Consider the following 27,250-nt stretch of genomic DNA (forward strand, 5'->3'; position numbering starts at 1 on the left):
GACATCCATACTGCTGTGATTATTAATTATGACTTTGATATCATTTGATATCTTGTCTTTAGAATTGACTTGACAATTGAGACAACTGCATGTATCATGATATATATATAGCTATATAGGTGACCTATTAGGGGCTGTGTAATAATTATGAGCCCTGGTGGGAGGGTGTAATAGGGGAGGGGGGCAAGAAATTTTTGGCCAGCTAAAGGGGGGGGGGAAAAAGCAATTTTTGGCAAGCTGAAAGGGAGGAAAGCAATTTTTGGCACACATTCATGGGGTGCCTCCTAATTAAAATGCTCTAAAAAGGTTTAGGAAAACAGTACGGAAATACGTAAATATACAAATTTTCCTGCTCGCTGCGCTTGCAACATGTATCCAGACATTTTAGGTTTGTAAATTGGGATTCCAAAAATTTGGCATGTGCAAAAGAGGGGGGACAAGCAACTTTTGGCAGGCCAAGAGGAGGGGGGGGCAAGCAATTTTTGGCAGGCTGTTTGAAAATTTTACCCTCTCCTTGGGCTCATGATTATTGCACAGCCCCTTATCCTGTAATGAGATGTGAGAGGTGAATCATATTTTTACTACTTTTGGCTTGAACTCTAAAATCAGTAAAATAATTGTACATTTTTGTTTGAATGCATGACCAAAATAATTATTTTATACTGTTTGACCCAACTTTGTTCTTACCCACCCTTATCCAAAGTGACGATTCAGACCGGTCCGGCTAGGATTTATTAAGCGCAGGGGAACGGCGGGCTATAAAATGGACCTTTTGTGATTTCAATGTTTTTATGAACCAGCTTTTATATGTGAATTTGAAGGCTGATTTGATTCGGATTGGCAATTTTCTTTTTTTTTGGGGGGAAATCACACACCCTGCGCCCCTGGCTATGGCTTTGGAATCAACCCAATAATTTGAACTACTTTCTATGCCTATCCTATTGAGCCAAACATTTTGGGCAAGCTATAATTGTAGGTACATGATTATTAAAGTGAAGGCCTATAGTCTATTCCATGCGCGTACGCAGGAATTTCTCAAGGGGGGTGTGATGGTAAAAATCCTAAAATAAAGAAATGTCCGCGTAAGCAGGGTCATCCCGTCAGCGCCTCTTGCGATTTAGAGGGTGTCTGAGGGGATGTGCCCCCTCAGGATTAAAAACTTTTGGAAAATGAAGACCTAATTGAAACGATTTGGTGGACCATTTTGGCACTATTAGTGTGTACAATTTTAATTTGAAAATTTGTGAAATGACCATGAAGTCTTTCGTGAACAAGTTTTCACTACAGGTGTAGGCCTATAAATTGTGTTAAACACAAATCGGTAAATGTCGAAAGCAGTTAAGCAAAATGGCTGCTTGTTTATCCACTATGCAGGGGGGTGTCTAAGGGGGGATGTGCCCCCCTGAGAATTAAGAAACTTTTGCAAAATGAAGACCTAATTCAAGCGATTTGGTGGACTATTTTGGCACTATTACTAGTATTAGCATGATTAGCGTGTAAAATGTTAGTTTGAACTAGCCGAAAATTTGTGAAATGACGGTCCAAGAAGCCTTTCGTGTACAAGTTTTCCCTACAGTTTTAGGCCTATAAATTGTGTTGAACACAAATTGGTAAATGTCGAAAGCAGAAACAAAAATGGCTACTTGTTTATCCACAACACGCAGGGGGTGTCTGAGGGGATGTGCCCCCCCTCAGAATTAAGAAACTTTTGCAAAATGAAGACCTAATTGAAGCGATTTGGTGGACCATTTTGTGAAATAGCGATCCATGAAGCCTTTCATGAACAAGAGTTTTCCCCTGCAGAAGTTGGAAAAATTTGCAAAATGAAGGTCCGATTGAAGCCATTTGGTGATAAATTTTTACACTATTTTTAATCATTGCTTCAAACAGAAAAATGGGCCTGAGCTCAATTTGCACAATTAAAACCTTGTAGGCCTACGTTGCCGGGGTGGGGTCCGGGGGTAGGGTGTGATGATGTGAGGGTGGGGGTGTTAACATGTATCGACACATTTACGTGACGTTGCAGGTCAATGCGGGTATAGGGGTGAGAAAAATCTGTGTGGGGGTAGTTAAGGCATCTATAGGCCTATGATAATTATGATAATACGTCCCCTGAGCCGTGCTCTTCTCAATCCGCTCCTGTTCCCCCGCGCTCTCCCTCCCCTCTCTCTCTCTCCCTCTCTCTCTTTTCTTTGCCTTTTCGCCCCATTTTTATTTTTTGGACAGAACCAAGGGGGGTGTTTCACACCCGTAACACCCCCCCTGCGTACGCCAATGGTCTATTCAGTATAAGATGGTACATGACCATGTTCATATTCCACATGTACTTGAAGTTGTAGCAACATTCATCACTATAAAAGCTACCGCACCTTATTTAAAAGTTTTATATCATTTGAACTTTGTCTCCTCTGGGGACCCCATGTACTTTTCCAGTGGTCATGTGCCATCTTATAGTGAACGGATTATAGAGCCTAATAACATATCACTTCACAGGTAATACCCCTTACAGTAGCGTATGCAGGAATTTTTCAAGGGGGTGTGATGATAAAAAAATAAAAAAAAGTTTAAAATGGCCGCGTAGCGGACATCGCGTCAAGCTTGCGCGACGCCAGGGGGGTGTCTGAGGGGGTGCCTACCTCAGAAGTAAGAAACTTTTGCAAAATGAATACCTAATTGAAGAGATTTGGTGGACCATTTTAGCACTATTAGTGTGTAAAATTTTAGTCTGAAAAAGCCGAAAATTTGTGAAATGACGGACCATGAAGCCTTTCGTGAACAGGTTTCCCTTTAATCATGTTAATTGTAGGCCTATAAATTGTGTTAAACACAAATTGTTAAATGTCGAAAGCAGAAGCGAAAATGGTAACTTGTTTATCCACTATGTAGGGGGGTGTCTGAGGGGAGGATGTGCCCCCCTCAGAAGTAAGAAACTTTTGCAAAATGAAGACCTAAGTGTGTAAAATTTTAGTTTCAAAAAGCCGAAAACTTATGAAATGATGGTCTTTGAAGCCTTTCGTGTACAAGTTTTCCCTTCTCAGAAAATTTGCAAAATGTAGGTCCAATTGAAGCCATTTGGTGCATAATTTTTACGCTATTTCAATGCAAAATCATTCGCTGCCTAATTATGCTTTATTTTAACATATTCTTTTGAAAAGTACATTATGCTTGCGTACTTGCACCGTGTTTTGACAGAAAAAATTGCAAACGGTTTTTCAGCTGATAACATGAGGCAATGCGATGTAAGAGATGTAGTTTTTTAAGCGTGATGGGGTTGACAATTATAATTTTCAAGTACGTTGCTGGGGTAAGGGTGTGGGGTGTGATGATGTAGGGGTGGGTGTTGGTGTAAACATATATATCTATGTCAATTAATTGCCTTGCTCATCTCCCCCTCCTCTCCCTCCCTCTCCCTCCTTCTCTCTCCTCTCTCTCTCTTTCTTTGTCTGTTCTTTTCCCCATTTTTTGGACAAATCCAAGGGGTGTTTCACACGTAACACCCCCCCCCCCGCGTATGCCAATGACCCCTTACTCTAGTTCACATGCTACTTTTGGAAGAAGTGTTCTAATCTGGTTTCTGGTTTTAAAGCCTTATTCAGCTCATTTGCTCATTTTGAAAATCGTAAAAATCATCGTAATTTAGATGGGTTTTTTTTTTCACCTTTGTAAGCGTAAATGAACTTACATGTAAAGTGCTGGTGGTAAATGTTAAAGCTTTAAAATAGATAGTTGTTGAAGAATTTGCAAACATTTTAGGAGGTTGAAATTAAGTGATGTACATCACCTCACCTCATTATATGACATCGCCTCATCTCATGCCATATAACATAAGTCATGTTCAGACGGTTGTGGAATTCTGGAGGTTCGGTGTGCTCGAGAATTGCGATTCTAAAGTTATTTCCTGATTGTGTTTCCAAACGACTCCATTAATGCATGGAATCCAAGTTTCACCAATGCCTGATGATGTCATTTCTGGAATTACAACCGGAAGCTCACTGTCACCCATCTTGTGGCAATTGAATTGAGCCGTATTCACAGAATTGGAGAAGGAGAACCAGGCCTGCAGAACCGGGACTCCCTATACCACCACATGCAATTGCACCGTCTGCTATGGAAATAAATTGGGGGTATTTGGGTCCTTGCTGATGGTGCGCGGACTGACAAACAAAAACAATTATGTGTCTCATCTGAAGCGTCTTGGTACTCGTGTGCACTGGTCAAATCGAATGCATCTCTCAAATGCGCCCATCATCCTTATCGCGCTTGCATGACAACGAATGCTTCATGCGCATTCCGAGGGAAACCGAACACCACCCATTTTTGCTTAGTGCCTGTATCAAGATGGTGGTCGAGTCCTGGTTCTCCTTCTCTAATTCTGTGGTCGTATTAAAGGCCCATTCAGTGATTTGCTCATCCGGACGATCGTAAAAATCATCAAAATTCAGATTTTGGTACCTTTGTAATTGGCATAGATGTGCTAACATAGCCTGCTAGTGGTTCGGTCGAAAGCCGTGTATTTTAAACAAAATAAAGCATTTACATGAATCTGGACTTTTGATACTGACAGTACAAAAAGTACGACTCGAGATCGAAAGAAGCTCACTCTCCACCATACCAACACGCGTTGCGTATTGTTTCTACTACTTATTACATCAGTAGCTACTATTTTAAACAAAATACACAATTTTAACTGTTTTTCATATTTGAATTGACCGTTAGTTTGCCTCGGTGACGTTTAATTGCTTATTTTGTATTCTACTACAAAAATTAAGCGTCTGTCACTCTGTTTTAAATCAATTTAGACTCTACTTCCCCCGTGTTAGAAACACTGGACTAGGAAGTTTTTCCAGTCGATTGGTGGCGCACTGTACGAAAATCTCGATTTTCTCGAGTCAATCTGAGTTGAAGTAGAAAACCTTTCTAAAACTTCTGTTTTTTGACTAATTTGTCGATGTATTCAGGGGAAAAGTGGTTTAATGAAATTCTGTAGACTTATTCTTTATTTCTAAGCAACTCTGACAAATTTCCATTTTTTTAATGTTCCTGTGAAATCACTGAAAGGGCCTTTAAATATAATTAAACCAAGGTCATAGGTTAAGCTCAGCACTCAAAAATCGCAAACTGCATCTTTTTTTCACACGGCTGTATAATGAAAGACAGAGATAAAAAGATTTTATCGCGTCTGACGTCATCTGTCAATCAAACTCGAGCACGGTTTGTTTACTTTACAAGTGTCGTGATGATGACTTGCTGAACGTGGCGGTATAAACGGGCGCCTTATTGTTAATTCAAACATACAAACCATCTCAAAAATTAGGTCTTTATAGTAGGAAACTTTCTTTCGCGAAGGTACCATGTCAACAATGCTTAGAAAAGTTGCTTTTTGTCTCGTAAAAGTATGTAATGTTTTGCCATTTTCTGCTATTCCTTTTCTCCGACTGGCACCAGATAAATCAGCCTTCCTTTTACGCGCTATTAACCTGTGTAAACCAATCAAGGATCGTAATTGACAGTAACATCAGACGCGATAAAATCTTTTTATCTCTGTCTTTCATTATAGCACTCTTAACCCTAACCATACACGTGGTTTTTTTGCTATCGGAAGGGAAAGAAGATTCGAACCCGGGACCCCTCGCATGCCACGCACACGATCACCGGCATGTAGCTGCCGAGGTTAATATGGCTGCCCGGGCAGCAATTCCCTGGGTATTTATGACTTCGGCTGATTGCGTCATCAAGTCACATGGAATGCATGCACGCAGAGTGGTTTTAATAGTGAGCTTTAGTGAGACCTAGTTGGGCTAGGGTTAAGGACCACTTGCAGATCACTCTGTAAAATCATAAAATCCTGTAAAATTTCTTGGGGATAAAGTTGGGGATACATTTTTGGGAAAACTAATCCTCGAGACAGTTTACACAGCAGATTTTTGCTCGAGAACCATGTTGCTTAAGCAATGAGCCATCTGTATGCACGTGCCTTACTTTTAAGTAGTGCAGTAACCTTACATAGTAGAAGATGTTCTGCATTTTTTGGCGACCGACCACAACCAACTCTGAACCACAACAATATCTCGTTTGGGATTTTGATTGTCATGTTAAGGTGGCACGCAGGATCACTCAAATTGGGAAATTGTAGACATTGTCTTTTATTGTATCTTTAAAAGTAATGATGATAAGCATATAAATATATACATTTTTAGAAAGTAAATGATGCAAGGAATCCATCTAGCATGGCAGATTTCTGCAAAAATCAGCAGTTTTTGAGAAAGGTGCCAAAATTGATTTTCCATGCCATATTTTTCAGTCCGCCATGAACTTACCTTAAATATCTAAATTGATGAAAATTGCATATTTGTTTTCTAAAGACACAACACTAGAAAGCGTTTTATCAAATTTTTGAATTTTTTCTTCTTTTTAAAAATGTAGGCCCTACCTCCAAAATTTTGGTTAAAATTTAAAAAAAAAGGCAAATTTTGATCCTTTTTTACCCATTATATTTTGCCAGAGTAATTTGATGGGGTTTCCTAATGCATTGCCACCCCGGCCCCAGCCAGGGCTGGGGGTGTCATAATCTAGGGTTATTGAGTTCATTGCGCTCACAGCTTCTATGGTTGCGTTCGTTACTCCCCCAAATCATGTCACAGAGCGCAACATACAGTATGGCGTTACAAAATAAGCTTCCAAGCAAGTTTCTTTTCTACAAAAGTTGAATATCCTCCAAGCATGTAGCATATCTGGTATAAATAGGATGGTGCGACTTGCTATGCAACATCAGACTTAAAGGAGCATTTCGTGATCCACGGCCTCATCCCCCCACTTTTCTCAAAAAAAGTTGAGATTTTTATATCGCTGGAAACCTCTGGCTACATAATGTTTATGTACAAAATATCTCTTGCAGATTAATTCGTTTAGCTAAGATATCGTGAAATTTGAATTTCGTTCTGGTGCACCAGAGCGAAATTACAACGCATTGTCTATGGAGCAGTGTAATACACATAATCATGCATAACTCGCATAAGCATAAAATCGGAATCAACTGAAATTTTGGGAATAGGCTTTTTCATGGATATGTACTGAAATATGTCATAAAAAGAGGATGCTAGGATCACAAAATCCTCCTTTAACGAGTACTTTTTCTCTTATAGTAGCGCAATGTCTCGCAGTTGAACTTTCTTGCCCACTATGGGGTATGGTAGTATTATACTGTGTATATAGCCCTAGGCATTGCGGTTAAAACTGATCACTCGAGGTGCTGCTAATGTCGTGGTGTAGTAGTAGTAGTTTGTTATTGTTTTGGTTGTATTTTTCGGGAACTTCCAGGAGGGCGCTGGTAACAATTACAAGCGTATAAATGTTTGTTAGAATTATGTACTAGCGCCCAGGGACTAACACCCTAGACTATTTTCAATATTAAAGGACAGTGAACACGGGACAAATTTATTTAATAATTAATTTATTGTAATAAGACAAAGTCAGCACCCGATTTCTATTTTACCGTATACACCAAAAAGTTCTCTCAGATAGCAATACCCAAGGCGAGTGCCAAGGTATGTCAATTTACAAGTCAGTTAGTGACAGTTACTATGCAAAACATCAAGCAGATTTTACGTTGTACAGAAAAGTACCTTTATCCCAAACTTTTACAAAATCTTACAAAGCAAAGCGACATATAATCTTGATGTATAATTTTGTTTTTAATATCAGCAAATATAGGCCCCCTTAATAGCTATAGCAGCTAATCTAATAAAGACGATAAAATCTAGATAGTGTGCAGGAATCTAATTTAGTTTCAATGGCAGAGTTATCACGGTTTCAATATTAGAAAACTTGGCAACGAGTTGTGTTGGATTGAATATGTGGTATTTATGTAACCATCGCTTTAAGCTCCAGGTATGTTCAACATACCAGCGTTGTTCAACATTTTCACTTCTTCTCATAGACACAAAACATTATTTATGGAAACTTATTTTTATCAATATTTTGATAGAATATGTAGTTTATATATTGGACTAAAGTAACCCGACCCAAATTTGCTCTAATTGGGCACTTTTAAGGGCACTTTTGCCAAAACTCTTCCAATTCGGCGCATTGGTGTCCACTAAAAAGTGAGTGAAAACCCATCCATCGATGTACCAAAATCGCTGAAAAGGTACCCCCAAACTATGGCACATCCCTGTATACCTTCAACCAGGGAGAAACCCCCATTCCAATTTTTTTTAAAGCACTACCAGCCAGTGGAAGTAACTATAAAAGCATTATTAAGTTATTCATGGATGGGTTCACCCAGTATACACAGCATACCATCATGTCTATAGCATTTACTGTAAACCACAATACTTTTGCAGCCTGAAAATTTCACGAGTCGAAAAGAACCGTCATTTTGACGGCATTGTAATTTTCACAAGATTTATATATTTTCTTGAAGGCTTAGGTCCCCCTATATGAAAAACGAATATTTACTAGCATCAAAAATTTCTCATATTTCGCTAGTCACATGGATTCGTGAATTTTCACAGACACGAATAGTTTGTGTTTACAGTAACATAGTGTCAGATAAGTAACTTCAACGCTAGCATTTGGTTGCTTTGACTCTGTCTGACTTCTTAACACCACGATCACCCCTATGGTGCAACTATCAAAAGTCACTTGAGTTGAGCCATAGACCTTTTCTCAGGGTCTATGGTTGAGCTGTGCAGCGCTGTATGTGTCAGGTAGGGGTGGACGGCTTCCTAAAGGGAATAGCTCCAGTAGTGTAGCCAGGACTTTTTCAGAGGGAGGCTAGCCCGGGGAGGCTAGAGTGGTAAATTTTGATGAAAGTTGGGTTGATCCTTCATGTAATTATTTTGTGTAAGCTAATCCTAAACCTAACCCTAATCCTAACCTTAACCCTAACCCTAATTTTGTGTAAAATTTACATGAAGGAATAACTGAAAATGGGCTAAAAAGGACAAAAATTGCCTAAAAATCTTAAATATCATATCAGGGCAGACAGCATCCCCCAGGTGGGGGAGGGGTGGGAGGCAAGACTTCTCAAAGGGGCCCCACCAAGCTTTTCTGTGCCCATATGTGTGTTCATGATGACGCAGTTGCATCACTTGGTATACCTGCGCGTGCTGATGCTTTGTGAATTGAGGTTTGTGAGGTTTGGTTCAGTTAGGGTTAAGAAAAAATTGGGAAAGCAGGATGATTTAGATGTGTACATTGTTAAATCGTTTGAAGCGATTGCCGAATAGGGTGCAACTCTACTAGTCTTATTAAAAGACTGCCCTACCCCAACCCTAAACCCTAACCCTAAACTCCAAAAACGAGGACTAGACTCAAGTCTAGCAAGTTGCACCCTATTCGGTAATTGTACCAATCGTTCTTAAACTCTCTCCATGCGGGGTGTCAACTGCAGAAGACAAGTTTCAAATTATATTTGAATTTAAAAATTTCAGAATTGTAAATTTTCATGATCATTTTTGGAATTAGCATGAAAAATGCATTCAAATGAGTACAAACAAGCCTTGTATTGGTCCGTTCAGTGGTTTTTAAGACAGCTCTTGATATATTGAGAAACTATCTCAAAACTTCAAGCAATCCTATAAGAAAGGTTTTTAACACAAGTCTCCACATACATAAATGACAGCAACCATCCAGGATTCGAACCTGGGACCTTCGGATCACCGGACCGATGCTCTACCAACTGAGCTAATGAGTCAGATGGAGAAGAGCAGTGATGTTATTATCTATAGGCCTTCTGTTCAATACCCATCCTCTATCATCTTCCCATCCAAGAAGCTTTAAGAAAGAGGTTTGGAAATCATTCCGAAATCATATACATTAAACAATCCTGTTTAACGGGTAAAGCGAACAGCAATAGCTTAAAAATATTAACCTGGAAATAGCCTATCTTTATTTTGTGGTCAAAAGTTTGATTATCGCACTATTTATCTTAATTTCGAAATTATAAATAAGATTTCCTTTTCACAATAATTCTGGAGCAGTCCCCAATTCAGTTAATTGAGTTATTTCAGCAACAGGAAATATTGACAACTTTACATGTCCATTTTTATGAAATAGGAAATTGCGCTTGTATGATTCTGTTAAGTTTCATACATTTCTTTAGTTGCCGTGGAAACTGTCCAAAAATCTCACGCAAGTGAATAAGAATTGAGAGATACCACATATCCGACAAACAAGGAGTTCGTAAACCCACAGAAATAAATGATGTTTGATGTTTTCCGGAACACTTTGAACTCTTATGTAACTTATGTAACACAATCCCAGGTGGGGGGGGGGGTCACTCACTAAAAATGGGTGTTGGGATTGCGGCCAATTGATCCCCATTTTTCAACTCCCTCTACCCAATGACCATGATGACCCCCTTTAACTCCCTCTCATCCAATGACACCTCCTGTCACCAAAAAAGAAAACCAATTTTGGGAAAATTTCTGATAATCTCTCACTGAATGACCTCGTTTTTTTTGTTCATTCGTCAAATTTTGATGAATTTTTGAGAATTTTTTATTAACTTTTATATTTTGACCCAAAATTTTTCCCAGACTCACCGAATGACCCCCTTTTTGGTAAGATTTTCTCCAGTATCACGGAAAGACCGATCTTTTGTGGGCCTTCTCACTGAAAGACCCCCTTTTTCGGTGTCTAAGGTGAGGCTCTCACTGAAAGACTCCTAGTTTTGAACTGCTGTCCGCACATCCCCGTCACTTCCAAAGTCGAGTGCCCCCCTGGACACAATCTGGTTGCTCCAAATTTGAATTGAGATCAAGGGAAAATGATGGACTGAACAGAACAATAAAATACGTAAGAAAATAGACATCACAAAACTTGGTAACTTTACAACCAAGTAGGCTAGACCTTTGGTGGTTTCATTCTATGATAGCCTAATATTTGTAATAGGTAATAATTATGGTAACTCGATTTTCAAAAATGCCTCCTTTGGCACCCGTGGAGCAGATCGGGTCACTTTTTCGACTAGGCTATAATCTGTTCAAACTGAAGTCATCGAATGGGTCATTAATTTGATCGATCTTTGAAATTCTGGATACTTTTTGTTTTTGTTGCAAACTTGATTAGTGTTTAGTAAATGGGTGTGGTGTTACTGACAGTAGATGTCCATAGGTAGGCCCTTAGCCAGGGGGTGCGGGGGTGCAACGTACCCCTCCCCCCTCCAAATTTGCAGAAGTATACAAAAAGTAAAGAATTTGCGAGCGTAGCAAGTCAAAAAATTTGATTTTTTAAAGCTTTTTTGTTCAAAAAAGGTCTAAATTTGGGGAAGAAAGTCCACAGAATTGCCCCCCTTGGAAAAAAAAATCAGCACCCCCTGGCTACGGGCCTGTCCATAGGATCTGCTCAACATGATGGATAAGGGCAATGACATTGACACTGAGCATTTTCTCTGGACACCCTTCCCCCTCCCACAAACTTGGATGTTGCTCTTTCTTCATTCACAACAATGTATACATCCATATCCATTTGAAATTAAACAAACCAGGAAGTTTTCCAACATTTCCTACAGTAAAGGATAGTGCACATGTACTGGATTCATGTCAATACTTGACTGCCTGACCACATGGGGAGATGGGATTAACCATTGTCCTTGGAAGGTATGATGTGGGAAACAAACTACATGAGTTTTTGTTTTTACTATCTTCTAGTCTGTGATAGACGACATGAGTAGTGGATGCCGATGCAGCTCATTCTTAGTCGGTTAAATATTATTTTAATAACTATAAACTATTTTCTGCAAGAGCGTTACGCATTATCAATATACTTGTGATGGCATAGAGACGTATACAGCCTGATGAACGACACACAAAATCATGGTGTGTCTACAAACTAGACCACTCCTGCTGAATAAGAACATGAAATAATATACTCATGTTCTGTATTTGGCGCTCTTATGGACTGAACTGGTTTATGTAGGAGAGTGTTTCTGTCCCCAACTGGTTTATCTGGTTCAGTTTTTCCTCCTCTGTCGTGTGCTATTGCCTCACATTACCTTCTTAAAATTGTATATTCATCCTCTAGTCTTACTACAAGACTATAAGAGATCCACAATTAACACAGTAGCATATTGGGCAAAATTGCACAATGAAAAATTCCCCAGTCAGAACTCTTTCCCCCAGTCCCCCCCCCCCAGTAAAAACCCAAAATTACAAAAATGTCCATATTTTGTGCAAAATTGGTTGATTGGTTGGTTTTGGTTTATCTGATGCGATCTTTGGTTCTTTTTTAGGGTAGAAAAATTATTGTCATTTTTGTCTGTCATTTTGATTTTCTCGGATGATAGCATTTATTGTGACATGTACAAGTTCGCCTATAGAGGCCATCAGCCTTTCGCCATCTTGTGGGTACAAATGATATGCGTGTTCATGTGTCGGATACTATGCGCATCAACGCGATGATTTTGCAGTTCACGCATGGAGATCGAACGACCATCACAGCGTGTACCCACAAGATGGCGGCATATGACGTCACGCTGACGGCCTCTATTGTTTTTTAAAGTGAACTTAGACGTATGGAATCTTGAAAAATTTTGCCTCCAGCGGTTCTTCATTGTAGTGATACATGTGTTTTTCTGTTTGCTTGTTCAACGGTGCCTGGAAAATGGAGGCGTAATAATATTGGGTACTGGATTAATGAGTTACTGCCTTGGTTGAGTGTTGTCAAATTGATAGGGCCAGTTTCTTGAATCATGGCTAGTGATCAGGCTTAAGCCCATTTAGTGATTACAGTTACACATAATTACATCATCTAAAAAATGAATCAATAAAATGGGTCCACATTGGTATCCTGTTGGCTTTGGAAGCCTGACCACTAGCCAAGCTTCGAGAAATCGTACCATAGAGGCTCTGTATTACTGACTTGACAAAGTCTACAACATTACATAGCCCTATATAAAAATTGGAATTTGCATCTGTTCATCAATGTGTTATATAATTGAATTAAAAGTACACTTTCGGATCGTTCGTTAATCCCAAGACACGCCACAAACAGCCCACTTCCCGACTGCCCTGTCTTATATCTCTATGGTAGGAATTCATGATACTCAAATTGGTCTGACACTGTCTGGAGCACATTGTATTGGGAGTCAAATGCAGGGGGTGGCTCCAATGGGGTGCGGATCCAGTGGGGGCGGAAGGGATGCTTCTCACCAGGGTTGCCAAACTCTGCGATTTTGTAGCCCAATTGGGTGACTTTGGAAGATTATCCCCACATTTTTTGACAATTTCCTGTCCTACTGAAAGTAATGAATGGTTAAGAAAAAATTGGGCAAATTTTGTTGCAGGGAGGGGGAGAAGTTTGGGGGAAAGAGTTCTGACTGGGGAAGCACCCCTGGACACCGGCAGAATGGTTCATGATCGGTGACACTTTTCCAAAATAAATAATGTTAAAGTGTGATTAATTTTTTGCAGTTTGCAAATTGAAATGTTTCTGTTGTACCATATTTACTCTATTTAACCCCTCCCCCAGGCGTGACATTTTCAAAAGAGGGGGCATTTATAAGAGGTCTTTTTTACAATGATAATTCCTGAAAAATTTGTTAAGAAAGCTTACAAATCATGCTGACAAAGTATGAACTTGAGGTCAACAAAAGTAAGACATCAATCATTGGCATCAAATCGATGTAGGTAATATGTTGAAGCTTGAGGTGGGTAGGTTCAAGCTTCAAATTGACGCTTACATTACTTTTCAGGCTCTTCAATTAAAATCTGCCTTCAAACATGTTGTAAAATATCTTGTTTTCTTTTCTTCCATTCCAGATATGACATCTGTATGACCAAGAATGAACCATGTGGAACAATAGGCAAGTTTTATAAAACTTATTTCGTATTTTTTATAGATTTTGTGCACCTTTTTGCTATTAACCTTTTATATCAATTGCTGGCCACCGGATTCCTACACTTTTCTTCTCTATATCAAATTCATCATTATTGACTGCGGCCTGAGTGGAGTGGACCAGTTCATGTCTACACTAAATCCTTTGAAATTATTAACTTGCCATTTCTAGATCATTTGCTAACCAGGTTTAGAACCAGTTTAGAAGCAATTTAGGTCATGATTCATTTGCCAACCAGGTTTAGAACCAATTCAGGTCTTGGATCATATGCTAACCAGGTTTATAACTAGTTCAGAATCAATTCAGGTCATGAATCATTTGCTAACCAGGTTTAGAACTAGTTTAGAATCAATTCAGGTCATGAATCATTTGCTATCCAGGTTTAGAACTAGTTTAGAACCAATTCAGGTCATTGATCATTTGCTAACCAGGGTTAGAACCAGATTGGAACCAATTCAGGTTGTATGGATCATTTGCTAACCAGGTTTAGAACCAGTTTAGAACCAATTCAGGTCAGTTATGCATTATATGTTGTGAACTACAAGTTATGACTGTATGCTTTTATATTTAACTTGGTTCAACTGTTTGATCATTTCTTAACCAGGTTTAGCACCAGTTGGGGTAATGTGCAAAAGTGATCAGAGTTGCAACATCAATGAAGACACCGGGTTATCCACAGCGTTTACCATCGCTCACGAGATTGGCCACAAGTAAGTCGGAACTTCAAAAGCTCGCATAAGCTTTAAAAACCAGTTGCTGCATGGAGGGAGGGGTCATTTCTGTCCCCTCCTTTTCCGCTGACTTGCACATGCTTAAATACGCCACTTATGTGTGTGCACAAAACAGCTGCCTCAAAATGTTGACATCACTGCCACATCAGGGCAAAAGCCTATAGCCTGGAAATCAATGTGCTAAATCAGTGTTGCTATGAATCGCTTTATCTCCAGACTTTGACCAAAGTGTCATTTTACCCTTATTATGCCATGTTCAATGTTAACACACACTAGGGCTGTTGTCGACAAGCTGTTGTCAATAATATTGTCGACAAAGCAGTTTCCTTATTGTCCACTACAAAAAACTAGTCACTAAAATATTAGATAAGTTTTGAATAGAATAGACAATTGTGACATGATCAAGGGAAATGAGTCGGATGTCGCTAATATTGATTTTGAGGTATTGGCAAAGAGAGTGTTATAATTCTTTTGTTTTATATTGTTTTCAGTGATTGATAAGTTGACATAACTTCGCAAGTTTGTTCCACTAACATTTCTATTTCTCTGTGTTTTCTTTCAGTTTCGGAATGAGACATGACGGGGACGGTAACAGTTGCGCCGATCACGGGGGCATCATGGCTGACCAGATCACAGAGAATTACGATCCGTTTTCATGGTCAGCGTGCAGTCAGGATTATGTCACCACGTATATCGAGTAAGTTGTTGGTTAAAAACTGTCGTTAGGTCAGTGTTGCTATTATTTGCCTTATTTCACTAGGATAAGTTTTTGTGACCCTTGTGTGGCTTTGGGGGCAAAATTAAAGGGAACAGTGACTTAAATATAGGCATAAGAAAGAAAAAGCACTATGAATACACCCAGATGACTGTAGTGCCCCTATTTATGATGGCATATTTGTCATTATATACCTCATATATAGATTCCTGTCATCTGATTGGTTGAAAGTGCAGTCATTGAATTAACTATGCCCGCTAAATGAACTATGGACCGGTCCATGGATATGAACTATGGACCGGTCACGTGCGTCCACGATCAAACTGCGCGTTTTTCCCAGCGTAAAATGATATTACGCACGCGTTAATGTTTTCACGCGCTATAATTACGCAGAAATCGCAGATTGTAATCTGTGTGCCGTTCGCCTTGAAACTATTAATTTCTCTTCCCAAAATCGATGCTTTTAACCAAACAGATGACAAGAATCTTAAGATTTGGTATATAAAACAAATATTGACTGCTTAATATTCGGGGCACAGTTAAAATTATAGGCCCTCGTTGATGTCAAAACCATGACTATGCCCTCAGCTTCGCTCGGGCATAGTCATGGATTTTTACATCACCTCGGCCTATAATTTTAACTGTGCCCTCATAGCAGTCAATATTTGTATAATAATTTGTGGCTGCTTCTAGTGGTCATCTAGTGGTCAGCTTTTAATTGACCGCTCATAGTGACAGTATTGGCAAGTACTACGCATGTTTGACAAGTGGTATTAATGAATCAATGGGCTATTCCAGTTGAAATCCACACCCCCTATGGAAGACATGACCTTAATTTCCCACACAGGGAGTATGTATTTTAAATTTAGTTACCTGAATGGGTAACTCCATTTGATATTCACACCCCCTCTGTGGGAGATTAAGGTCATGTCTTCCATAGGGGGTGTATGCCATTTGGGTTACCTGGGTGACTCTTTGAAATTCACACCCCCTGTGTGGGAGATTATGGTCATGTCTTCTATGAGGGGGTGTGGATTTCAAGCAGAATATCCAAGTGTCCATCGTAACCACTATAAGACACCCAAGATGATCGTATAACACATTTGTTTGCAATTATCAATTCTATTATAAACCAGATCGAGACGCACGCATTTAAAAGTATCCTGTATTATTGACACTTACGATGCTCACTGTCAATCATTATTTAAAAATGGATGCATAACTTTTTTCTGAGCTGCCAACTTGTAAGGGGTAATGGTTTATGCTGCGGTTACAGGCCAGATTGTGCATCTCTTGTTGGCTCTGAGCGGAGCTTATCAGTGCCTTTGTCATGCAACTAACTAGCATTCATTTTCAGGCCAAAATACGCTGTTGGTTTTTATGCTAAGGATCATTTAATGACTGATATGAAGACTTAAGTTTCGTTTCTAAGTTTGGCTAAGTTAGTTTTGAATCGATTGCACTCCAGATGTTATTGAAATTCAGGCGATAAAAGTATTATTTTTGGGTAAAAAGACCAAAATAGTCACGATAATCGAGTTATATCTTGGTTCCTGTGTGTGCTAGAGATTATTCTGGTCTGTATAATTTAAGATCGTAATACAGACGGAAACCAATGGAGGTACATTTCTTAAGATTTAGTTCAGATCAGAAATTATTTGACTACTTTTTAACTTTTCTTCACTATTTCTTTATAATTTAAATAAAGAGATAGGTAAGGAATGTCAAAAAATTGTCAAGAACATGTCTGAATCTTGAATAAATCCCCGAATAAATCTGAACAAATGACTTTTCTGGGGGACTATTTGGCTTGCAAGTGCAGTACGAAAGCACTGTGCCGATTTTTTTGTTAAAGGTCACGTTTTTACCGATAAGCTGCGATGCTCAACAAACTTCGTACTTCTCTATGAGGCTATTTTGAACCAATAAATCGATTAGTTTTTCTTGATTGATGACATCACCATTTCTGAACCAATCAGCAAACAGTTTTGTGTGATTGATCGATTCTTGCAGTAGTCTCCACAGCAGCCAGTTTGGTTCTGCCCCTTCCACACAAACATTTTTGTGGAGGGAGCGTAACCAAACTGGCTGCATAGGAGACTAAGGTCACTGACCTTGCAAACTCAACCACAGAGAGCTACGGTGCATAATCGAGGTGAAAATACGCTAGTTTGTTTACCATTCTGAGCCACTCTGTCTGAGCTCATGAGCTTCTGGTAAATGTCATTCCGAAGCATTTACGAGCATACCATAATATTTTTTTTATTAAATATAAAGATGTTTATTTAAGTTATTTGTTAAATTCAGCGATGGACTTAATCTAGAAGTGGTTTGATTTTAGTTGCAAACGCGGGACTCGACCGGCATGACAAGTTGAACATGTGAAGTTCCAAATTCGGAAGCCATGTACGTAGGTCTCACACGAACTGCTCCGAGGTTATACTGACTACTAGATTGTCTACTTTTGTACTTTCGTAAGTGATGAAATTGAAGAAAAAATCATGGCGTGAAATCTATCAGAAATAAACACTGATGTGATGTAGGCTAGTCCAGGCAGATCCAGATCCAAACAGAACTTACGATTGTTCGGTTGGACCGGGTTCAACACACATGACACAACAGACATGTCAGGACAGAACAGTTTTGGTGTTTACAAAAAAATGCAAATGATCTCAAGTCACAAAAATTTGTTATAAAATTTAATTTTTTGTCTCGCCTCAGTATTTCTGTCTGTCCGGGGGTGTGGATGTCCGTGTGTCCGTCCGGAGCTGTATCTGGGGAACTGTAAGACCTACGTGGGCGCTACTTGGTGGGAGGAAGGGTATCTAAGTTTGCCCAGTAATTGTATGTTTTCGGTGAAAAATAATGCAAATTAACATAGCTAATTTGCATAATTTATCGAAAATCAGCGCAAATTGATAAAATTTCATTTCTGAACTTTGTTCAGGATGGGACTTAGTAATCACTATTTCCGTCTGTGTGTGGGGGTGGAATGTCCGAATGTCCGTCCGAGCTGTATCTGGGGAACCGTAAGACCTACGGGGCGCTACTTGGTGGGAGGAAGGGTATCCAAGTTTGCTCCGTAATCGTATATGTTTTCGGTGAAAATATGCAAATTAACATAGCTAATTTGCATAATTTATCACCGAATATCAGCGCAAATTGATAGCGGCGCGTAGTAGCGAAACCTTGTGACAGGAATGATACACACCTGCTGATCACCTGATTAGTTTTTGGCGAAAAGTATGCGCATTTAGTTGTTAAGTTGCATAATTTATGCGGAACGCTTCTACAAAATGGTTGGAAATCTGAAGAAATCCGCCTTGTGAAGCTGTTTCTGGGGATCCGTAAGAATGCTAAGCCCTATGATGATGAAACGTGGTGGGGGTAGCATGACCAGAGGATCTCGACCTGATTCGATTTTCAGCGCAAAATATGGTAATTACCTACCTAATTTGCATAATTTATGCATAATATGCAAAAACCTTTTTCTCGGAGACTAGGGGTCGCATACGTTCTTCAAACTTGGTGGGCGGGTGCATCTTGACCCCAGACAGAACAAGTTTGTATTGGTTAGTGGGTGAAGGTCACTCGAGGTCATCCAGGGGTCATCTAAGGTCAAATTACTAAAAACTGTCGTATGGGCATGAAACTTGGTGGGTACAGTTAACATTTAGAGTCAAATTTTCTGACGGTCATTTTGGGGTCATCCGAGGTCACTTAGGGGTCATCCGAGGTCAAATTACTAAAAACTGTCGTATGAGCATGAAACTTGATGGATACACTTAACATTATGAGTCAAATTTTCGGACGGTTATTTCGGGGTCATCTGAGCTCACAAGGGGTCATCTGAGGTCAAATTTCTAAAAACTCGTATGGGCATGAAACTTGGTGGGTACAGTCAACATTTAGAGTCAAAGTTTAGGAAGGTAATTTGGGGTCATCCAAGGTCACCAAGCGGTCATCTGAGGTCAAATTACTAAAAACTGTCGTATGGGCATGAAACTTGGTGGGTACAGTCAACATTTAGAGTCAAATTATCGGACGGTCATTTGGGGTCACCCGAGGTCACCAAGGGGTCACCTGAGGTCAAATTACTAAAAACTTGTATGGGCATGAAACTTGGTGGGTACACTTAACATTTAGAGTCAAATTTTTAGACGGTTATTTCGGGGTCATCTGAGGTCACCAAGGGGTCATCTGAGGTCAAATTACTAAAACTGTTGTATGGGCATGAAACTTTGTGGGTACAGTCAACATTTAGCGTCAAATTTTTGGAAGGTCATTTTGGGGTCATCCGAGGTCACCCAGGGGTCATCTGAGGTTAAGTTACTAAAAACTCGCATGGGCATGAAACTTGGTGGGTACAGTCAACATTTCAAGCCAAATTTTTGGAATGTCATTTTGGGGTCATCCAAGGTCACTCAGGGGTCATCTGTGGTCAAATTACTAAAACCTCATGTGGATATGAAACTTATTGATGGATGTATTATGCTCTGCAAATAAGATATAGCTACCAACCAGCAAGATGTATGCCCGGGATGTATGATTGCATGTGATCTGGCACATACAATGTATATGATTTCACCTGTTGCACATTCGACTGCAATTACTTTCACATTCAAAAAAGCACAGAGCCACAGCGCCATTGGTGCTCTTGTTTTGAAGCAACCAGGGGCCAGACTCCTCTGTGTATAATGTTGCCGGGGGGATCCACCACTCCTAGTGCATGACAAGTTTGTTTACTCTCCACATCACAGCGTGATTCGATGGTTTAAAAACATTGCAGCATCGCGCGATGAAATTAAAATGTACATTTTAATTTCATCGTGCCATACTGGAATGTTTTTTAAGCAAGTGGGGTCTGCATCTCCTTTTATGGTCATTCAACCGACCCAGATCTTCCAGCAGCCAATTACAAGGGTGCATGAACGCGATATTGCAGGGTAAAATGACTGTTCAACTCTCATCGGCGACAAAATTTCCACCGCACGATGAGAATTTTCACCGCCGAGCTCATAAAAACCTGGCTCAGATTTTACTTGTAAAAGCATCGCATCGCACTGCGATGTGGAGTCTGAATCGGACTTATGCCAGTACCATTTACACCTTAGGGGTGCAAATGGGATTAAAATGCTTGGTACAAGAACACAAAACGTTGGCTGTGATGTGACTCAAACCCACCACCCTATGATTGAATAATGCGCTATTCCATTTAAACAATTCACACTACCCCTTGGAAAATTTGGGAATTTCAAATGGAATTGGCATATTAATCAACTCCAGTTGAAACTCACCCTCGACCCCTTTATTCAGGTTGAATTCTTCTCAGAGGAAGATTCAGGTTAAATCTTTCTCATAGGGTGCATGAAACTGAAATGGACCTGCCTAACATGTTCATGCCAACTATACAATTTTTCGCTCACCTGAAGTTAAAACGCTTCTCAGATTATTACTTCGCATGAATATTCACTCATTAAAAATCTTGTAAATATTTTTTTGTAGATCTGGTCGGGGTGGTTGCCTAGACAACGAACCAACCATAGTAAACTACCCAGACTATCCTACAGCAATGCCAGGAGAACTTATGGATGGAGATAAACAATGTGAACTACAGTATGGACCAACACATAAAGCATGCAAAACAAATGTAAGTTGTAAGGCGATGTAACCATAGAGTTACCTGACTAAGACGACTACAGTTTTAGCCGTGACTTTTGGTTGTAGTTATAACAAACAATACGAATTTACAGGATGGACCAACGCATAAAACATGCAAAACCAATGTAAGTTGTATGGTGATGTAACCATGTGTACATAGAGCTGCCTGAATAAGACGACTACAGTTTTAGTCATGACTTTTGGTTGTAGTCACAACAAATAATATGGATTACAGTATGGACCAACACATAAAGCATGTACAAAGTTATAATGACTATGTAACATAGTCATTCTTAGAGGGTAAAATAATTGATTTAGCAATATTTTTAATTCTCATTACCCCCCCCCGAAAAAAATCAAACCACCTGATAAATACAAAATAAAGTAATGAGGGACAGAGGGTGCCCCAACAGGTAAAGTCTCTGTGCATATTCGATTGTTCTATCGCCCTTGTCTAACAATTCAGGCATAGCATTGCATGCCAGCGTAAAATATGATGCAACAATTGCAAAGAGGGCCTAGCATTTTCTTCTCTTACACTTCATAGAATGATTGGCCCTCATTGATGCTCTGTGTACTAGCCATAGGCTTCCAACATAAAAATTCAAGTTTTGAGATATTTTCTCAAAATATCTTAAGAATCACTGAACCAGGCTTGTTTGTACTCATTTTAATGCATATTTAATGCTGATTCCAAATATGGTCATGAAAATTTACAATTCTGTAATATTTGAATTTAAAAAATAATAATTGTCATCTGCAGTTGACATCTGTGTGGAGGGGGTTAAGAGATGATGCTACAGTTTGTCCACTCTGAAGTACAAAGTGACAACGCGTGTGAACAGTGCGTAGTGCTGCAGGTATGCGTGCCATCAAAGTCGGCACAATGTGTGCGTCTGCGTCGGTACTTTGTACTTCAGAGTAGACTGACTGTAGACTACATCATCTGTTTATTATTAGTCTATGTATAATACATGTACACTGGTTCTTACACCTTGTTATGATGAAACATTTCCTTCTATGATAGTCAATATGCAGAGAGCTGACATGCCAGAAAGAAGGCTCACATTCCTGCTACAGGACCAATACACCCGCAGCTGAAGGGACAAGATGTCAGACAGCGAACGTACCTGATGGGGTGAGTAGAGGGGAGGGGAGGGGAGGAGGAAGGGAGAATGGATGATGGGAAGTGGGGAGGACCAATACACCCACAGCTAAAGGGTCTAGGTGTCAGACAGCTAATGGAGAAGTAGAGGTGATGGGAGGGGGAGGAGGGACAGGAGGGGGGAATGGATGAGTGTAGTAGGGCTGGACCATAGCCCAGATAAAAATAATGGTACTACCTGTATGTTGAATACTTGAGATATATTCCATGTAGTGCTCCTTGAGCATAACTTGTTTGCCAAGCTCTAAGTGGTGTAGTACATGGGATTTATTCTGTATAGCTCCAGGAGCATAACATGTTGAAGGAATCTCAATTTTGCCCTATTTGTTTGCTTGAAAATATGGGTTGGACGATATCTGGCTCAGTCCCGGGTTATTTGAATTCAGCTGTAGCCTGCTTAGCATAGCTTTAAATTGAAGCAGGGTGTCTTGTTACCAACTTGGTTAACATGCTACTTCCTTCTCTATGGCTTATTAAAGTAAATATGCATAAATGTTCTAAATTTTGTTATTCTTTGCCAGAAATTATAAGCTAATATTAGTAATTACTGCCAGGAAGGGTTTCTGTTCATTTTAAGCCAAAATAATGGGGTAAATTAAAAGAAAACCTTCTTAGTAGTACCATGACTGTGTATCTTGACTGAGGGAGGACGGGTTAGTGTAGTGGTCCTCTTCTCACCACTGCGGCCCGGGTTCAATTCCCTGTGCTGCCACATGTGAGTTTAATTGCGGATCCATGCTGGTTTTCTCCGGTGCTCCGGTTTTCCTCCCGTGATCAGAAATGCTGTAAGATGACCAGTTGTGTCCAGGGGGTTAAAATGAAACAGGTAGATCTTGTTACCAACTTGGATAACATTATGTCAAATAGGTGCTGGCATGCCTATAACCAGGGGTGTATTTTTGAAAAAGTGGACTTTTGGGGGGCAGGGCTGTGTGGACTTTCTTGGGCACTGCACAGTGCACACACAACTGAGTGTATTTCTTGGAGGACTTTTGTAGATTTGGGGGGGGGGGGTAATTTTGATATAAAATTGGATCGATTACTGAATAAAATGGTTTATTATTATAGTAATATCGTAGTTGTGCCGTCATCCACTACTGAAAATGTTGGACCTGCCTGTCTTGTATCACATGGTCGAAGATAGTAAAACAAAAAATCCTCTAAGTAACCTCTTTAGCATAGCTTTAAAATGAAGTAGATTATCTTGTTATTTGGATAACATATATAGTACTTCCTTCTCGATGGCTTATGTCAAACTTATATGATCATTTCCATCATAACATGGAAAAATGTAAAATTTGATACAGGGAAATATTGTCGTAAAAATGTGAAGTTTATAGTTGATTACTCATGTAATATCGGCAAGCAGCAACTGCTGGAAAGCAAATTACTTTGGGCTATTCTATTTAAAATCCTCACTACCCCTGTGGAAGATTCTGAAAATATCTTCCACAGGGGGAGTATGGATTTCAAACGGAATAAACACATTAGGCAGCTCCATTTGAATTTCATACACCCTCTAAGAAAGATTCAACATGAATCTTCCAGAGTGAGCTTCAAATGGAGCTGCTAATGTGTTAATTCCATTTGAAATTCATACTCCCTCAGTGTGAGATATTTCCAAAATCTGCTACAGGTGTAGTGTGTATTTCATCTGGAATAGCCCATTTACTGGACAGACTATATAATGACATTTAATCTATTTTATCATTATAGTGGTGTTATCAAGCAGAATGTGTACCCTACGGAAGACGAGAGCAAGCTGTCGATGGGGGATGGGGTGGCTGGTCGTCCTGGAGCTCGTGTTCGCGGACTTGCGGGGGCGGTGTTTCATCATCAGAGAGACATTGTGATAACCCAAGGTGAGAAAGCGAATAAAAAGTTGAATAATGGGATATTCAAGTTGAAATCCATACACCCCTATGGAAGACATAACTGTAATTTTCAACACTGGGGATGTAGATTTCAAATTGAGTCACCTATTCAGGTAAACCCCATTTGAAGTTCAAATTTAGTGTGGAAGATTATGATAACAGGGATTGTGTGAATTTTAACTGGATGGCTTTTTTAAGGGATCTGGAATGAGCATTTTGAGCGTTTCGACAGTATTTTTTGTGGGACATGAGAGCACATCAGACATATCGAATTGCATTCTGAATACAAAGAATGTCTTTCTGATATCAAATAATTTTCATTTTTTGAAATTCACGATATATTACAAATTTTATGACAAATTATTAAAATTTGATATTTTTCACATTTTTGATATATAACAGTCCTTGAAATAAATTTTATAAATCTAATGTTATATTCTTAAAGTGCATGTAGCTGGGAGGAAAAGCCGACGGTCAATTGAAAATTTTGACCTTTCATTATTGAAGATATGGATTTTTTCCCCAAAAAGACCTAATTTTTTTTTGGTGCTTTGGGAAAAAAATCCACATCTTCAATACGAAATGTCAAAATTTTCAATTGATCGTCGGCTTTTCATCCCACCTACATACACTTTAAGTATAAATCATCAGATTTATAAAGTTTACTGAGTACTGTTAAATATCAAAAATATCAATTTTTAATCATTTGCCATAAAATGTATTACATTGCAAATTTCAGAAAATGAAAATTATTTGATATCAGAAGGACATTCTTCGTATTCAGAATGCAATTCGATATGTCTGATGTGCCCTAATGTCCCACAATAAATACTGTCCAAACGTTCATACCCCACCCCTTAATTGTAGGTTGGAAGTACATAAAGTGGACCTAAAATCCAATGATAATACTTGCATAACCTTATTTTGCAACCAAAAAAAGGAATTGGATGCACGCTGAGAAGGATTTTGTCTATTTTCTTCTGAGACAAACCTGTTCGTTAACATCTATGAAAACTACCTGCTGATTGGCCAAAATTAATATTTTGTCCAATTTTGAACCAATCAAGGAGAGTACCGGTATTAATAAGATCATCTGCAAATGCAAGTTTAACCATAAATAGTTAAAAGCCTAGTCATAATTGGCAATTGAAATGAGCATTTCAAGTTCAACCAATCAGAAGTGCTCTTAGATGATACAGTCAGTGCAATAGATAAGGTGGCAGTTCATGAATCATGACCTTAATTGTTAAAGGGAAGTTTGGAGTTCCAAAATCAATGTGACCATAATAACCGCAAGGATGTTTTCTTCAATTTGAGACATCAATGACGGCAAATGATATAGAAATAACCAAGTACTTTTGAAACTAAAAGAGATGGAAGGTACAAATTCAATAGTTGCAATTTTCACCCCTGTCAACATTTACTGTAGTAAGCCCCATTGTCCACAGCACTCTCCTGATTGAATAAGGTTGTTGTCATGTGTACTTATGACATGCATGATATGTATATAAGTATAAACCAATAAATCTTCTACAAAATTTAATTTCATAACTTGGTTATTTCTGCATCATTTGCCGTCACTGATAATTGAAATTAAAGAAAACATCCTTGCGGTCATTATGATCACTTTGATTTTCAAAATTAACCCTCACTTTGACTATAAGGTCATGATATATGAAGTGCTACCTTCATCAGTGGCATATGCAAAGGGGAGCTGGGGGCCATGGGGGAGCTGCCCCCCCCCCACTTGTCAGTCAGTCAAGCTAAATGCACCCAGTTGGTGAAAATTTTGGGGTTACATGTACTAATTTTGGCGATTGAAGCGCAAACGAGTAAAAAATCTTTGAACAGTCGGGAGGATTCAAGATCTGTGGGCCCCCACCTACCCTCTTCTGAAAACCTGCAGACACCACTGGCAGAATTATTTGTTGTGTTGAATGTAAGCTGTAGCGCTCTATTGTTTTGACTTTTGTATCACTTTTAGAAAAATTGTCTATTATATTATATTTCCTTTCTTCCTTCCATAGACCAGCACATAGAGGGCAGTACTGTACAGGGCGAGGAGTAGATATCGATCTTGTAATATAGATGTAAGTCTTTGTTTTTTGTCTGTGTATTTGTTTGTTTGTTTGTTTCAGGGGGTATCTGTTTTACAATATAGACCCTGTTCACAATGTTGAAATTGTTTCCCTCAACAATGATTATAACGATGAGAATTGCTTTGTTCAAGGAAGCTAGAGAATTTCTTTGATTGAGCATTTGTTTAATTCTAGTAAAAGCATATGTTATAATTTATATCCACACAAAGTTAAATGCCCCAGTTGCTTTTTTTGAGGGGGAAGGAAAGCAGGAAGGAAGAAAAAAAGAAGAAAAAGAAAACTTTTTCCCTGTGTGCAGTTTTGAACCCCTACCCCTCGAGTGCCACACCCGTGCACAGGCCTACCTTTCCACGGGGGTCTAGCTTGACAGGCCAAGCTTTCTGTGTCCGTATGACTGTTAGCATGATGACGCTTAATAGCATCACGGGGATACCCACACATGAATGTGCTTTGTGAATTGAGGTTTTTTGATGTTTGGTTCGGTTAGGGTTAAGCCCGGGGGTTAAGAGGATTACTGCGTAATGGGTGACAAGTGTTTTCGCTTACAGTACTGTAAATACATACTTATTTAAAAACAAATAGCGGTACCTATCGGGGCACCAAGAGCGTTATAAAACCAAATTAAATGTGGTGCCTAACTCTTTGTTACGTATGAATGACAGGACTGCGAATCCAACACGCCCGACTTCCGCTCCGCCCAGTGTTCCCGATTCAACAACGAACCGTACCATGGTATGCACTACACGTGGGAACCGTTCAACGGACAGAGCATAATACCATGCGAGGTTCACTGCATAACAACCAGTGGGGATCATCTGAGAGTGGTTCGGAAGTTGACGACGGTGCGAGATGTTTTCGGAGAAATTGAGATCAGAAGTGAGGATATTTGCATCAAAGGAAAATGTCATGTGAGTATTACTAGCTTGATTTGGTGTTGGTTTGAATTGATTTAAATTGATTTTTTGCGATTCGGTCTCATCTTACGATTTGAAATGCTTAGAATTGTTTGACACGGCTCTCACAACAATATACTATGACATAAATCAGGAGTTCTCAACTGGCGGACCACAGTTCATAACCGGCCCGCCGACTAAGTGTGGTTGACCCTTGAACAGCTCTGAAATGTATTGTATAGTAAACATAGCACACCAAGATGTATTTGGCC

At 39.4% G+C, this 27,250-nt stretch overlaps 1 protein-coding gene across 1 annotated transcript in view; it reads left to right on the forward strand.

The window, feature by feature from the left end:
• LOC140146192 (A disintegrin and metalloproteinase with thrombospondin motifs 6-like) overlaps positions 1–27,250 on the forward strand; it is a 97,008-nt gene that overhangs the window by 54,825 nt on the left and 14,933 nt on the right. Inside the window, 9 exon segments of the mRNA XM_072167969.1 lie at positions 13,764–13,807; positions 14,445–14,550; positions 15,134–15,268; positions 20,792–20,936; positions 21,975–22,085; positions 23,829–23,974; positions 26,014–26,042; positions 26,045–26,076; positions 26,748–26,993. Coding sequence (XP_072024070.1) covers positions 13,764–13,807; positions 14,445–14,550; positions 15,134–15,268; positions 20,792–20,936; positions 21,975–22,085; positions 23,829–23,974; positions 26,014–26,042; positions 26,045–26,076; positions 26,748–26,993 — 994 coding nt within the window.

Source organism: Amphiura filiformis, chromosome 2, assembly GCF_039555335.1.
Source record: "Amphiura filiformis chromosome 2, Afil_fr2py, whole genome shotgun sequence".
Classification (NCBI taxonomy): domain Eukaryota; kingdom Metazoa; phylum Echinodermata; class Ophiuroidea; order Amphilepidida; family Amphiuridae; genus Amphiura; species Amphiura filiformis.